At 35.0% G+C, this 17,083-nt stretch overlaps 2 protein-coding genes across 3 annotated transcripts in view; both read right to left on the reverse strand.

Moving 5' to 3' along the window:
* The window catches only part of LOC144975924 (uncharacterized), a 437,885-nt gene that overhangs the window by 4,220 nt on the left and 416,582 nt on the right, over positions 1-17,083 (reverse strand). For both annotated transcript variants that reach the window (XM_078920118.1, XM_078920114.1), the window contains exons 3-7: positions 9,864-10,046; positions 8,720-8,771; positions 8,243-8,454; positions 7,006-7,080; positions 1,979-2,383 (exon numbers count right to left, since the gene is read on the reverse strand). In XM_078920118.1, coding sequence (XP_078776244.1) covers positions 1,979-2,383; positions 7,006-7,080; positions 8,243-8,454; positions 8,720-8,771; positions 9,864-10,046 — 927 coding nt within the window. The remainder of the gene's footprint in view (positions 1-1,978; positions 2,384-7,005; positions 7,081-8,242; positions 8,455-8,719; positions 8,772-9,863; positions 10,047-17,083) is intronic.
* On the reverse strand, positions 3,691-6,095 carry LOC144975908 (uncharacterized). Its single transcript, XM_078920098.1, is given in 2 exon segments — positions 3,691-4,789; positions 4,791-6,095. Coding segments are annotated over 2 exon segments (2,244 nt in total). The 5' UTR covers positions 5,967-6,095; the 3' UTR covers positions 3,691-3,721.

A 17,083-nucleotide genomic window follows, 5' to 3' on the forward strand; every position in this document is an offset into this window, starting at 1 on the left:
CAAGTAATCTCATTCCAAGACAAAGACAGAAAGCATGTTGGAAAACAGATATAAGGGGATAGAAGACACAGTATGTACCCCCCTGCCCACTATGGGAGACACAAACTGAGATCGTCTCAAAATAACTAGAAGTCAAAAGCGGTCATTGAAATACTGAAATACTTTGCATGGCCGAAAGGAGGCAGCAAGCTTACATGCTGATGAAAATGAGGTATTTAAAATAAATCACGTAGTGTAACAAAAGATATTCAATAAATTCTCAGTCTTCAAAAATTCTTAAAAGAAGGACAATAACAAGGGTGCCAATGAAAAAACATGTAAAAAACCTGAAAATTTGTGAGAATTATTTTAAAAAATAAATTCTCAATAAATTTTAGAATTCTTCTATACCCGTTCCACCACACTAATGCCAAAAGGCTACACAACATTGCTTAAAAGTCAATAAAATTAACAAAACAAGCAATATTTAAAAATTTTGAATAGCAAGAAGAAAAGAAAAAATATGAGAATCCATCCATTGTAACATGGACAAAAATTCTGAATAGGACAGTGTTGAGTCCTGCAAATTGTGTTTTGAACAATAGGTATCTGATCAACACACGAGGTGTTTCAGAATAAAGTCTCCCACTTCTATAACTTCGCTAATAAGCAAACAAGAACTACCCAAATTTGAGTAAATATGACGTCATATCTATGAAATCTTGATGCCTCATTTCAGGTAAATTGGTTGTCCTGTCGTAGAGCTGTGACGTGGCAAGTTTGTTGTACTTTTGCTACTTGTAGGCAGAGCAAATCATTGATGCAACCTTATCATGCTACGATATTCGGACTGTCATCAAATTTTCACCAAGACCTTTGTAAAGTTTTGAAGCACAATGCTCCTTCAATTCAAACTGTTAGAAGGTGGGTCAGGAAAGTTGGAGATGGGAGATGTGACATGCAGAAGGCTCCCAGAAAACAAAGAGAGAAGAAAGTGATGAGCATCTGGCTTTTTCGACACATGCGACATTAAACCGAACTGGCCTGTCCCACCTGATCAAACTGTTAATGGGAACTATTACAGATTTGTTCTTAAAGACAAACTGAGACTAGCGATACGGAAAAAAGACCCCTTTTGCTTGAACGAGATGTCATTCTGCATCACAACAATGCACCTGTTCACAAGTCAAGAGTTATGAACAAGCTTCTCGAGGGCTACTCATGGGAATTGTTGGAAATCCCATGCAGCTTCCATCTCTTCCCCAAGGTGAAAGAAATGCTGCGAGGTCAACTATTTGAAGATAGACCAGATTCAAGAGGTGTTGAGGAATGCAATCCTGGTCTTGGACAACCAGTCACTGGTCACCATCTTTGACACTTTTACACCCCCCCCCCCCCACCCCCCCACCTTTCACTTCAAACAATGTCATATATTTCTCTACCATTCTTATTCAGAGCCACAACAATAAATGTTTATGTTGTTTGTTTTTTTAAAGGGTTTTATGGCGCTTGCAACACATTAAGGTCATATCAGCACCAGTAAAAAGGAAGAAAATGGGATGGTAAACAGTTCTAGAATTACAATTGAAGTACCAAAGAAAAGGTAAGACAAAAGGGAATTGGTTCAAATAGGAAACAGATGTAGATTCCAAGAGCACAATATCAAAGTAATTAAATTTAGATCACCTAAAAGTCTCACCCAGACACCAGCACAAGATCCCACTAAGAGGAATACACTTAAATGTTTACAAATCATATGTTAAAAATAACAAATAACAGAGAGATGATTTACAAAGAAAAAATAACATCTCCCAGAACTATAACAATACATTTGACTGTTTCCCTCTCAGCCAAGGACAGGACAAAACTAAGTAATATCATTCCAAGACATAGACAGAAAGCAATTTGAAAAAACAGATATAGGGGGATAGAAGACACAGTAAGTGCTTCCCTGCCCACTATGGGAGAAATATTTATGTAACTATAAGTATATAAATACCTCAACATTCTCCTTATCTTTTGCTTTATCCTTCTTTTTCTTTGATGACGTATTTCTATCATCTTCCTTCTCAGCAACAGGGGCTTCACTCTTGGCAGAATCTGACTTCTTACTACCCTTTTTCCCTTTGTCTTCAGCAACAGCAACAGGTGGTGACGTCTCCTCTTTTTTACTCTTGTCTTTTTTAACTGCAATGCTTTCCTTCTTTTTCTTTCCATCTACAGACTCATCCTTCGAGGGCTGTTCTTTCTTCTCAGACTTTTGCTCAGTTGCAGTCTTTGGGACAGAAGCTGGAGCAGCTTCATTTGGAGTTTTTTCTGAACTAGTTGAGGCAGAGGCAGCACCTACAGCAGAGGGAATTGGGGTCTTCTTTTCACCTTTGCCCTTTTTCTTCTTTCCTTCAGTCTATAGTGAAATTGAAATAATAATAATAATAATAATAATAATAATAATAATAAAAATAATAATAATAATAATAATAATAATAATAATAATAATAATAATTTCAGATATGTTGAAAGCATAAATCATAATCATAGAGAGTGATTGTTTTCTAGTGACCAATTAGAGTGTTACATCTGATGGCTCATTAGAGAGCAAATATGTTTTAATAGCCACCAATAAAAAGACTTACTTATCGACAAATACAATCAATGGATCATATTGACCAATCAAATTAAAACACTTAGGCACTTTGTGGAGAAGCGCACAAAGAGAAAACCATCGTCTGATATCATTGCACAAGTTGAAAAGATGCTGCGTGACATATTACTCAACAAGAAAAGAAAGTCCACAATTAGGGATTTCTTCACTTCACTTCATCAACATTACAAGTCCCAGCCCCTAAAACATCTGTTTAAAAAACCAACAGAAACTCAAAACTAACAGTCTCTTGTTGACATAAAATTCTTTATATTTTACCATCACTTTTTCTCCCCATTTTATGCATTTATCAAACAAAGCAACATTTGGTTATAACAAAATAAAATCACCAGTCCTAATGATGTCATTATTACCTGATTGTTGAAATACGAATCTAGATCAATATCAAATGAAGTCAAATAAAATACAAAATTGGCCGGATTATCAAAATTTAAATATTTCTTGATCCAATGTTGATGGTCACATTCCAGTTCTTTTTTTCTCTCCAAACACATTCTGCTTATGAAATAACCTACTGCTGCTGTCAAGTTATTGAGCAAGATTGAGAACGCTAAAGATGTGTTAAAGACGGACAAAAGTTACAATTTTTCATTCTTTCTTAGCTATGCCCACCATCAATAACACATTGACTTGAGGCAGTTTATTTGATATAAAGATATAGCGGCCAACTTTTCAAAGAGCTAAAACAGGACAGCCTAACACACAATACTGTCATGACCCAAAACAGCAGTATGTTTTGAGATAATTAAGATTTAGAGCCTCTTCTGTTCCTTGTTTTAATTTGCTAGTCAAAAAAATCATAATCCTGGAACATGCAAAGGTAATTTCCATATATACATAAACCAGGGATGTAAATGCAAAGTTGAAAAAAATTCTGAAGGACTACGAAATTAATTCAAAAAAAAAAAAAAAAAAAAATCAGCATTCATTAAGCGTCTTACCTGTCTTACAATTAATTATCTGTACAAAGCCTTTTGCTACGACTGGAATGTGGAATTTCTATATCAGATTGTCTCTTTAGTGACACAGTTGTGGATCTATCAATTTGTTGTCTACATTCTTGGGCTGCTTGGTGTATTGTTATTGAATTTCCTTTTCTTTGAATTTTCCCCTTTTTTTCTTGGGATTTAAACTTTTCATTCTCATCCCAGCAGTTTGCATGTAGTAGCATAAAGAAGAATCTACTGGACTATAAACTGGATCATTTCTTTGAAAAAACTGAACTGAACTTTTATTAGCATTTAGTAATTTATATTTAATCTTGTGAATGGCTTCATAGGTACCTACATCTAGCCTATTGGTTGTGGGGGTTATAATATTGTTCATCACACTAAAAGATGATTCCACTCTTGGGCCAGTGAAAATGGAGAGACAGGCTTTAATGATTGGGCTTAAAATTTTGTAATGAGGGTTGGATATTGCACATGACCACCATTTATCTAACTTGTCTTCCTTAATTGATGAGGTAAATTTTTTATCTGAATGAAAGGTAGATGCAGCAGTAGAAAATTTATCTTTGTCTATTCCCTGTGTCAATGTTGGAAAGGAATCAAACAAATCTTGCAGTCCAGAGGAGGCTCTACTGTGACCACATAACTCGGGATCAAGAGTTGAAAGAAGAGAAAATATTTTATTAGCGAGTGGAAGCTTGTGTTTCAGGTATTCTCCAGTTTCAACAAATGCAGTAAGGACAGTTGTTCTGAACATCTTATCTTGCTCATGACTTAAATTTTTCAGGATCTGTTGAGCAGCATTTCCAATAAAGATATTTTTAAGTGGATGGGTATGTTCACTCCTCACATTAACTTTAGTAACTTTCTGGAAACTATTGACATACTCATGAGTCAAAAAGCATGTCAAAAAAGTTTTATAAACAAGTTCCATTTCGTCATACAGTCTATGGATCATGGGCTCCTTCTGTTCAAAAGTCAATATAAAGCTTTTAAAGATGGGCAGTATGCTGCAAATAACATTAGACAGTAAAAGTGTATAATCCTTCTTAACATATAACTTGACTGCTATCCTCCTTTTTCTTTCTTTTCCTGGTCTGGTCAGCTTCTTTCTTCTCAATCTTTGTAAAATAAAAACAATATTTAATCTTGCATCTTTCTTAACATGCTTAAGTAGAGTAATCAATTCTGTTTGATGATCCTTTTTTATTTTCCACTGTCAGCCATGATGAGTAAAAAACAGTTAAGACATTTTTTAATTCCAGGAAGCGAGATGAGGCATCATATATTGACATCCACCTATGACCTGCTCTTTTGACTGGAATAAGTTCTGACACTCCCATCAGCTGACAAATCTGTTTCAGATCTTCCCTCAAATCAGCACTATAATCAAAATCATTATATAAATCATCAAGAAGTCTTACAATAAAATTATTCTCATCTAGCAATGAAGTAAACTTGCCAACAGCATTGTGGATATGATGACATACATCTCCATCTATGTCTAAAATATGAGGTGCTACTTCTTTCAGTTTCTTGTGGAAGCCATTTACTGACCCTCTCATGTAAGCAGCCGAGTCTGACAATACTGTTATCAAATTTGTAAGAGGCACATCATCCTTGGCAAACTTGTCTCTGACCGCTTGAAAAACTGTATTTGCATTCACAGTTATCATTTCTATGCTGGCATATAAGTGACATTCACTTCTCTGTGAATTTTCAGAGTGTAAATTAACTAAAATATTCAATATTCTTTTCTTTGATCCTTTTGAAGTTGACTCGTCTATATTTATGGAGAAAGGAGTTTTCTTCATTTCATTTACTAGACGAATATGTTCAAGATGAGACAATCCATATCTTAACTTAAATGTTGCAGTCTGTCTTTCCATGTGTAAGTGACTAAGTACTTTCATGTCCTTAGCAAGTTCATAAGCGAATGATATCAAATGAGGAGACATAGATAAAGGCAATGAGTGCTCAGCAATAAATGAGCATAAAAAAGCTTCCTGGTGAGATAATCTATCTTGAAATGTAACAGGCTTTGGATCACTAGGCACAGAGGATTCTTCTCTAGGTAAACCTAAGTCATTGAGGTTGGAGGGTGCACCGTACGGCAAAGATTTTGTGGTCACTGGAGCACTTGAAATTCCATCAATTTTATTTTTCACAGCTTGCATAGCAGCAGGCAAACACTGATTGGTTTTTAATAGACTTCTATTTCGAAGATGAACTTTCGTTTTAGCGTGAGATTTTAAACATCCAACCCCACCCATGGCATATTTAACTTCAGTTCTACAATAACAACACCAAGCAAGCCCATCCTTATCAAGTTTGCGAATATACATTGAGAAAAAGTCATCATTTTGATCTTTCATTGAGAGCCATTCCCATCTAAATTTATTTTTAGACACTATGTCAATGGTGTCAATCGGCTGTGAAATGTCAACAAACTGTTTTTTTTTGTCTCTCCCCCATTTCGGCTTCGGGTTGAGAATGCGAGTTGAGCAGGTGGTCAACTTGAATCCAGTTCAGACAAATTAAGTTTTAAAAACACAAGAATCACTGGTAAAAAATAATATTCAAGGCAGATAGATGATAGAACTTTAGTTAAATAACTTAAACACAACAGTTGATGATGATGAGATATTATGGTGATTGATCGGTATGAAAAGCCAAAACGAAAATCTACGGAAAGAACGTGATTGAGGATGAATCCTTCACTCAAGTTATCACTAAGAACAAAGATGATATCGATATCCACTTACCTCTCTAAATTAGTAATTAAAATCATGTTGTATTGATAGTAAATTGCAATAGTAATCCGAATCAAGCCTTGACTCAAGGCACTCGTAACCCAGTGCCAGTGGACAGTCATTGATAATCGCATGCGGATTTTTTCGATTTTCTACTTTCGATTCGAGTTAAAATACTGCTTCCGGTAAACAAGCTCAATTCACACAACAAACGTGAAGTTAGCTTCCGAATAAAAATTAGGAAAATTAGGAAATTCGAATGCTATGAAATCACTACTACTTCCGAATTAAAATTCGGAAGCGGTCGTGGGAATAATAAAAACGTGTGAATAGGCCAAAATAATGCTATCGGCACAAAAGATGTGCTTCAGTTGTGTATCAGTATATTAAATTTGGGCACAAAACTGTACTTAATTATGTGCACGCTTACGATCATTAAATAAAAATTTAGAAGTGAAGAAATTTATGCAATATTCTATTGAAAAGTAGACTACCAGAAAATTCGGAAATCCTAATAATTCGGAAAGATTTACATCCCTGATAAACAATCCATTTTTTTTCTCTTTAAATTTGTCTCAGGTTGCCAAATTGAGACATTTCCCATTTTATCAAGAATGTTGACCACTATGTAAAGGGGAGAGAAGAGTGAATTTCGACATACCTCACTGGTTTGATTATCTTGACTTGGTAGAGTCACAGCTTGGGTTTCAGTTTCATCCTTGATGTCAGCCTTACCCTTAAAATAAAAATAAATTAAAAAAAAAAAAAAAAACTAAAAAATCATAATACTCGCTCTAAATATATATTAAAAATACATACGATTATGGCTTCAAACAAAAAAAAAAAAAAAAAAAGAAAAAAAAAGTAGAATGGAAATAAAAGAGCATATCATTTCCTCATAATTTTTTCAACTGTTTAGTCTGTTATGGCAGTCACCTGTAAACGGCATTTCATTCTGGTACAAAAGCTTATAATTCAAATATATATATAGATTCAGAGAACTTATATTTGTCTTAAGGTGCATATATTAATAGGTCTGATAGCAGAATGCAATTATGGGCTGGAATTAAATTTGATGTAATGGACAGTATTTTCGTTGATTTGAGAAAACTTCCATTACAACAAAGAGTCCATCACAATTTGGGTCATCAGATCTGCTAATAAGTGCACATCCTCTTAAATCCAAAAATAAATGAAGAAACAACAACACAAATCTGAAATAAACACAAGTTGTCCATTGTGTACTCAGGCTTGCAAATAAGTGTACGGTATTTTAAACCCAAAAGACCTAAGAAGAAACAACAACACTAATCTGAAACAAACTTACGTTGTTATTATGTAACTTTATAACAAGTGTAATTAAATGATAAATTGCCCTATTAATGGACAAGATTTATTAGTATTGTTATTATTATTAATATCATCATCATCAAAATGTTGAAATTAAAAAAAAAAAAAAAAAAAAGACAATCAATGCAGTGTGATCAGCATTCACTTAGGACATACTTTCATCCCTTATGACGATGACTTTCCCAAACAATAATCGATAGAGATGAATATAACTTTCCATGGAAATGTAACTAAAATCGTGTCTATTTCTCTCCTTTCTATTTATAAAGTCAAAATTTCAAGTTAATATGCTAAATCATTCATGGTATAACCAATTTCAAATAGTTTGATATCATTACTCAAAATATGATATCAAACTAAATTAGTTTGTTCTTAAGCTGGTTTCGGAAAATATTAAAATAAAGAGAAAGCAAACATAGCTGTACTATTCTTTTGATTTGATTCAGGTTTAAGGTAATTTACATGCACTGTATACTGAAGATCAATAATCAAAAAGATTAAAGATAAAAAATTACGACTTTCATAAATCAACAAATATTTGGCTATACCTTCTTCTTCTTCTTTGATTTCTCTGCCAGTGGTGTTTTGGGTCCATCTCCACCATCATGGGAAGCAGGGGCAGCAGCTGCTGCAGCTTCAGCTGGGACTGTTGCTTCTGGGATAATTGCAGGCTCAACTGCTGCTTCTGCCTGGTCCTCTGGTTTGTTTGTTCTCTGGGACTTTCTTCCTTTCTGGATTATCCACTCACCAACCGAGGAATCTGTGATTGACAGAAATTTGATAAATGGAAAAGTGGCCATAATAAATTCAAAGCTTAGGATGTGAAATAAAGACCAGGTAACCATTTCGTGGCCTCATTAAAAAAAACCCAAAAAACCCATAAATAAGCTGCCAAGATAAAATAAATACCTTTATTTTATCAAATATCTAAATTGGTGAGTTTAAAAAGTCAGTATTACACATTTTTTTTTGAATATCTTCTAAAAAGATACATTATTATTACTAATACCAATAAAGCGTTTTACCCTGTTCTTCAACAGTCTTTCTGGGAGCAACTTTTGTGACAGGTCTGGTCACCTGTGAAAAGAATATTGAGGAAAAATATTACTCTGCCATAAATCTAAATAGTAACCCCCACCCTCAAAAAACAAAAAAAAAACAAAAAACAGACCTATCATCATCTTTTAAAATAATAAAGGTGATTTAAAATGCATGCGAACCATTTAAAAAAAAACGAGAATGACGACTTTTACAAGAATAAATCAAATCAAATTTAAGATTAGAAACAAGTAATATCTTTTTTATTCTTATTCCTCAGTACTAATAATATCACATGATTTATCACAAGTAAATGATTTTCAGCTAATTAAATGTCCAAATTGTGATTTTCAATTTATTTATTATTATCAGAATATTCTGCATTTTAAACTTGATTTCCACACTTGTGGGATCTTCTTTCAATCAGGATAAATAAATATATTTCTATGGAAATTAAAAAAAGACTGCTTAATAAAACTTCATTGTTTGATAGAAGCCTCCCTGATAGAGGGTAATTAGTATTACTATAATATCATAGAAGTATTTTATATGGCTTTTAAAATTAATTAATTACATCTATTACATATATCACGAATGCGACAAATTGTGTCAACACCCCAAGCTGTGGGTGAATTATTCTACAGCCTGGAATGTGAGTAGACATGGCAATGTCATTTTTTTAAACATTAAAACTGAAAGGATAAATAAACCAAACTCAAACATAAAATTTGCTCCTATTTTGTAATCATCATTTTCAAAATAAAATTCAATGCCTTAATGAATGTTTAGTTTATTGAACTATTTCACATTTAATGAGATTTCCTGAAAACCCGGAATGGGTAACTCTTTCATCATTTCAGTCACTTGGAAAAGGACTTTAGCCCTTAATATTATTAAAAGACTTTTGAATTATCTGAAATATTATACTCTATATGCCCACAAATGTTTTTTGAAAATCGATAACATTTCCTTAAAAATGAAATGGTGAAATCAAGCTGTGGAATCCCCAACTGTCAAAATAAAAACAATATATAATTTTTTTTTTAAACATGAACTTATACACACACACACACACACACACACACACACACACACACACACACACACACACGTACACCATAAAGTAACTACCTTTTCTTTTTTAACAACTGTCTTCTCCTTCTTGGGCTCAACCTTTTGGGTGACATTTTCTTTTGGCTTGTTAGTTTTTCCAGCAGTTTCTTTGGGTGATTTCTGAGGTGAAATTTTTGGCTTTGACACCACAGAAGAATCACTTTGACTTTGTGTAACATGTCCATTTGTTGAGGTCTTGGCCTTGGAGAAAACGAGTAAGAGTAAAAATATATCTCAATACAATACTTTAAAAAATCATTGGCGATTCGATACTGCAAGTCTCTATAAATGTGAAAAGAAACTGGCAAGTTTGTTTATCCTCTAATCTATCAGGTCTGAAGTTGTTTCAGGTGTGGAATCGGAATTTAATAAAATTTTCCCCTTCATTCTTGTTTTAATCAATCAACTTTCATCTGATTTAAAACGACACACAAATGCAACACAATGCAAAGATACAATTAGGAATGTTCGTGATAGACAAGCAACAATCCTCTACAGTCATTCTGACTTGTCTGAATTTCTGATACTGATAAGGGAAAAACAGAATTTCCTCTGAACTTTTCTTCTATCAGTTCCACTCTTTTTTTTTCTAAGACTCATCACTCAAAAGTCCTAAAAATCGGATGACAGTCACTAGGCCATTTATCAGCTCACTGCTGGAGTGCCAAATGGACGTTTACCAAAGTAGGGTAAGGTGGGGGAATTCCACACCCACATTTATTATATCTAATTCTTCCCAGAAAGAATGAAAAAAATAACAATTGGAAACTGTTCAAAGTTTTAACTACCATTGATTTCTATTTCCTGTTTGAACACAAGAGGTAGCCACTTTTACAACTGTTGAATTCTGACAATTTTACAAGTGTTTATAAGCCCGTTGAAGGTAAGTGCAACAATTATGGTTTTCAAATATGGCAAAATATTGTTAAATGTTCTTCAAATTTTGAAGCTCAAGCTAGAAATGCTTAACCATTCATCGGATAGGTAACATTTCCCCTAAAACCTGTTCCAGGTACCTTAAGTAAGATGCTGTGCTTATTTTAGATTCATAACGGTCAGGGAAATTCCACACCCAACGGGTTTCAAATTTCTCGTGTCTCTTTTTTGTGAAAATATTTAATCAATATCCTATGTTACTGGTTTTATTTTACTAATAGAGGCCCCAGCTATCATGTCAAGGAAATAGTTATACAGAGACGCCAACTTTAAATTTGGCTCACAGGAGTTTAAGACACCACTCGTAGGAATTTCAATGCCGAAACAGGAATTTCCGCATACAAGAAAAAGCAATTGGGATGGTATTTGGCATTGTGTTTACATATTGTATAGTTCTAAATAGATAACTGATTAGAATTATATTATGATACATAAACACATTGCCAAATACAATCCCAAAGTTTCCTTATTTTAAATGAAGTGAAGCGCCAAAACCTAATGGTAGAGATTGTAGTACTGGTGGTAGTGAGGATGATGTGGTGTTAGTGGTTGTAGTAATAGTGGTAGTGATGATGAAGATGTGATAGTGATTGTTGTAGTAGTAGTAGTGGTAGTGATGGTGGTGGTTGAAGTAGTAGTGGTAGTGATGATGCTGTGGTGGTGGTGGTTGTAGTAGTAGTGGTAGTGATGATGATATGGTGGTGGTGGTGGTGGTTGAAGTAGTGGTCGTGGTAGTGTTGCTGATGTGGTGGTGATGGTGGTTGTAGTAGCAGTCGTGGTAGTGTTGTTGATGTGGTGGTGATGGTGGTGGTTGTAGTACAAATGGTAGTGATGATGATGTGGTAGTGGTGGTTGTAGTAGTAGTCAGGGATGTAAATGCAAAGTTGAAAAAAATTCTGAAGGACTACGAAATTAATTCAAAAAAAAAAAAAAATCAGCATTCATTAAGCGTCTTACCTGTCTTACAATTAATTATCTGTACAAAGCCTTTTGCTACAACTGGAATGTGGAATTTCTATATCAGATTGTCTCTTTAGTGACACAGTTGTGGATCTATCAATTTGTTGTCTACATTCTTGGGCTGCTTGGTGTATTGTTATTGAATTTCCTTTTCTTTGAATTTTCCCCCTTTTTTTCTTGGGATTTAAACTTTTCATTCTCATCCCAGCAGTTTGCATGTAGTAGCATAAAGAAGAATCTACTGGACTATAAACTGGATCATTTCTTTGAAAAAACTGAACTGAACTTTTATTAGCATTTAGTAATTTATATTTAATCTTGTGAATGGCTTCATAGGTACCTACATCTAGCCTATTGGTTGTGGGGGTTATAATATTGTTCATCACACTAAAAGATGATTCCACTCTTGGGCCAGTGAAAATGGAGAGACAGGCTTTAATGATTGGGCTTAAAATTTTGTAATGAGGGTTGGATATTGCACATGACCACCATTTATCTAACTTGTCTTCCTTAATTGATGAGGTAAATTTTTTATCTGAATGAAAGGTAGATGCAGCAGTAGAAAATTTATCTTTGTCTATTCCCTGTGTCAATGTTGGAAAGGAATCAAAAAATCTTGCAGTCCAGAGGAGGCTCTACTGTGACCACATAACTCGGGATCAAGAGTTGAAAGAAGAGAAAATATTTTATTAGCGAGTGGAAGCTTGTGTTTCAGGTATTCTCCAGTTTCAACAAATGCAGTAAGGACAGTTGTTCTGAACATCTTATCTTGCTCATGACTTAAATTTTTCAGGATCTGTTGAGCAGTATTTCCAATAAAGATATTTTAAGTGGATGGGTATGTTCACTCCTCACATTAACTTTAGTAACTTTCTGGAAACTATTGACATACTCATGAGTCAAAAAGCATGTCAAAAAAGTTTTATAAACAAGTTCCATTTCGTCATACAGTCTATGGATCATGGGCTCCTTCTGTTCAAAAGTCATATAAAGCTTTTAAGATGGGCAGTATGCTGCAAATAACATTAGACAGTAAAAGTGTATAATCCTTCTTAACATATAACTTGACTGCTATCCTCCTTTTTCTTTCTTTTCCTGGCTGGTCAGCTTCTTTCTTCTCAATCTTTGTAAAATAAAAACAATATTTAATCTTGCATCTTTCTTAACATGCTTAAGTAGAGTAATCAATTCTGTTTGATGATCCTTTTTTTCTTCCACTGTCAGCCATGATGAGTAAAAAACAGTTAAGACATTTTTTAATTCCAGGAAGCGAGATGAGGCATCATATATTGACATCCACCTATGACCTGCTCTTTTGACTGGAATAAGTTCTGACACTCCCATCAGCTGACAAATCTGTTTCAGATCTTCCCTCAAATCAGCACTATAATCAAAATCATTATATAAATCATCAAGAAGTCTTACAATAAAATTATTCTCATCTAGCAATGAAGTAAACTTGCCAACAGCATTGTGGATATGATGACATACATCTCCATCTATGTCTAAAATATGAGGTGCTACTTCTTTCAGTTTCTTGTGGAAGCCATTTACTGACCCTCTCATGTAAGCAGCCGAGTCTGACAATACTGTTATCAAATTTGTAAGAGGCACATCATCCTTGGCAAACTTGTCTCTGACCGCTTGAAAAACTGTATTTGCATTCACAGTTATCATTTCTATGCTGGCATATAAGTGACATTCACTTCTCTGTGAATTTTCAGAGTGTAAATTAACTAAAATATTCAATATTCTTTTCTTTGATCCTTTTGAAGTTGACTCGTCTATATTTATGGAGAAAGGAGTTTTCTTCATTTCATTTACTAGACGAATATGTTCAAGATGAGACAATCCATATCTTAACTTAAATGTTGCAGTCTGTCTTTCCATGTGTAAGTGACTAAGTACTTTCATGTCCTTAGCAAGTTCATAAGCGAATGATATCAAATGAGGAGACATAGATAAAGGCAATGAGTGCTCAGCAATAAATGAGCATAAAAAAGCTTCCTGGTGAGATAATCTATCTTGAAATGTAACAGGCTTTGGATCACTAGGCACAGAGGATTCTTCTCTAGGTAAACCTAAGTCATTGAGGTTGGAGGGTGCACCGTACGGCAAAGATTTTGTGGTCACTGGAGCACTTGAAATTCCATCAATTTTATTTTTCACAGCTTGCATAGCAGCAGGCAAACACTGATTGGTTTTTAATAGACTTCTATTTCGAAGATGAACTTTCGTTTTAGCGTGAGATTTTAAACATCCAACCCCACCCATGGCATATTTAACTTCAGTTCTACAATAACAACACCAAGCAAGCCCATCCTTATCAAGTTTGCGAATATACATTGAGAAAAAGTCATCATTTTGATCTTTCATTGAGAGCCATTCCCATCTAAATTTATTTTTAGACACTATGTCAATGGTGTCAATCGGCTGTGAAATGTCAACAAACTGTTTTTTTTGTCTCTCCCCCATTTCGGCTTCGGGTTGAGAATGCGAGTTGAGCAGGTGGTCAACTTGAATCCAGTTCAGACAAATTAAGTTTTAAAAACACAAGAATCACTGGTAAAAAATAATATTCAAGGCAGATAGATGATAGAACTTTAGTTAAATAACTTAAACACAACAGTTGATGATGATGAGATATTATGGTGATTGATCGGTATGAAAAGCCAAAACGAAAATCTACGGAAAGAACGTGATTGAGGATGAATCCTTCACTCAAGTTATCACTAAGAACAAAGATGATATCGATATCCACTTACCTCTCTAAATTAGTAATTAAAATCATGTTGTATTGATAGTAAATTGCAATAGTAATCCGAATCAAGCCTTGACTCAAGGCACTCGTAACCCAGTGCCAGTGGACAGTCATTGATAATCGCATGCGGATTTTTTCGATTTTCTACTTTCGATTCGAGTTAAAATACTGCTTCCGGTAAACAAGCTCAATTCACACAACAAACGTGAAGTTAGCTTCCGAATAAAAATTAGGAAAATTAGGAAATTCGAATGCTATGAAATCACTACTACTTCCGAATTAAAATTCGGAAGCGGTCGTGGGAATAATAAAAACGTGTGAATAGGCCAAAATAATGCTATCGGCACAAAAGATGTGCTTCAGTTGTGTATCAGTATATTAAATTTGGGCACAAAACTGTACTTAATTATGTGCACGCTTACGATCATTAAATAAAAATTTAGAAGTGAAGAAATTTATGCAATATTCTATTGAAAAGTAGACTACCAGAAAATTCGGAAATCCTAATAATTCGGAAAGATTTACATCCCTGTTAGTAGTGATAGTGATGATGTGGTGGTGGTTGTAGTAGTAGCCGTGGTAGTGATGATAATGTGGTGGTGGTGGTTGTAGTAATAGTAGTGGTAATGATGATGGTGGTGGTTGTAGTAGTAGCGGTAGTGATGATGTGGTGGTGGTGGTTGTAGTAGTAATGGTCGTGATGATGATGTGGTGCTGATGGTTGTAGTAGTAGTGCTAGTGATGATGATGAAGTTGTAGTGGTGGTTGTAGTAGTAGTAGTAGTAGTAGTAGTAGTAGTAGTAGTAGTTGTAGTGATGATGATGTGGTGGTGGTGGTTGCAGTAGTAGTGGTAATGATGATGTGGTGGTGGTTGTTGCAGTAGTAATGGTAGTGATGACGATGTGGTTGTAGTGGTTGTAGTAGTGGTAGTGATGATGATGTGGTGGTTGTAGTAGCAGTGGTAGTGATGATGATGTGGTGATGGTGGTGGTGGTTGTAGTAGTAGTAGTGGTGGTAGTGATGAAGATGAGGTGGTGGTGGTGCTTGTAGTAGTTGTGGTAGTGATGATGATGATGTGGTGGTGGTTGTAGTAGTGGTGGTAGTGATGATGTGGTGGTGATGGTGGTTGTAGTAGTGGTGGTTGTGATGATGTGGTTGTGATGATGTGGTAGTGGTGGTTGTAGTAGCAGTGGTAGTGATGATGATGTGGTGGTGGTTGTAGTAGTTTTAGTGGTTATGATAATGATGTGGTGGTGGTGGTTGTAGTAGTTGTGGTAATGATGATGTGGTGGTGGTGGTTGTTGTAGTAGTGGTAATGATGATGTGGTGGTGGTTGTAGTGGTTATGATAATGATGTGGTGGTGGTGGTTGTAGTAGTAGTGGTAATGATGATGTGGTGGTGGTTGTAGTGGTAATGATGATGTGGTGGTGGTTGTAGTGGTAGTGATGATGTGGTGGTAGTGGTTGTAGTTGTTGTGGTAGTGATGGTTGTAGTAGTAATGGTAGTTGCAGTGATGATGATGTGGTGGTAGTGGTTGCAGTAGTAGTGGTAGTGATGATGTGGCGGTGGTTGTGGTTGTAGTAGTAGTGGTATTGATGATGATGCGGTGGTGGTTGTAGTGGTAGTGATGCTGGTCGTAATACCAGTGGCAGTGATGATGATGTGGTGGTTGGAGGGGTATCCTTGGAACAAATTGACTTCACCAGAATTTGACGGAGGTTGCCCGGAACTCAGAATTTTTTGCTCCAGACCAGAGTTTTTTCCGGTGAAACCGGAGTTTTGGCATCACTGTTTATATCCTTATCCATGCTTTTTGTCCTAGTGTATTGGGGCAATTCCACACAAAGCAGGCGTGGAATTGCCCCAACATAGCTTACTATTATTTTTCTTAGAAAAGCACATCATTCAAATGACTTGGAAGTGTGTACGCTATTAATACTTTTGAATAATAAGCCTTATTATGGGCCTACATGATGTTACTTATGTATGCCCATGCTTTAGATAGAGCTGGATCTAGAAGGGATTTCTGTTCATGTTTTTCTCCTTTTTCTATAGAGATTGGCTAATCATGGTGATGAACTACAAGAAAAGACAGTGTTATCTGATCATGCAGATATGGTCGTTCTTGTTTCATCTGGAGGGATGGGCTAAAATATGGTGGCGTTTTTATACACCTCCGTTGGAGGTGTACAAAAACGCACCGTTTTTATGCACCTCCGTTGGCGGTGATGGTAAAGTTGTTGCTGCATACGTCCATGAGGTTTAAATAGTTTTAGATTGTAGTTTAGCACGCTGCTTAGTGATTACCGATGTACAATGATAATAAATTAAAGAATAATAACAATAATTTAAAAAATCAAAAGTATATAGAAACATGGCACACAAATACTGATCTCAAATAAATAAATAATTTTAGAAAATTAAAATCGAAGTTTTTTAAAAACATGATAAAAAGTTTTTGAAAAAAAAAAGAAAGAAAGAAAAAAAAGCAAACAAAAACAAAGTAAATCAAATAAAAAAGTCAACATTGGGAATCGAACCCGGTACTTTCAAGGTTGGAGTCTGACAGCTTGTCCACTG

Source organism: Berghia stephanieae, chromosome 1 (genome assembly GCF_034508935.2).
Source record: "Berghia stephanieae isolate SIO BIC M18660-M18661 chromosome 1, UCSD_Bste_1.3, whole genome shotgun sequence".
Taxonomy (NCBI): domain Eukaryota; kingdom Metazoa; phylum Mollusca; class Gastropoda; order Nudibranchia; family Aeolidiidae; genus Berghia; species Berghia stephanieae.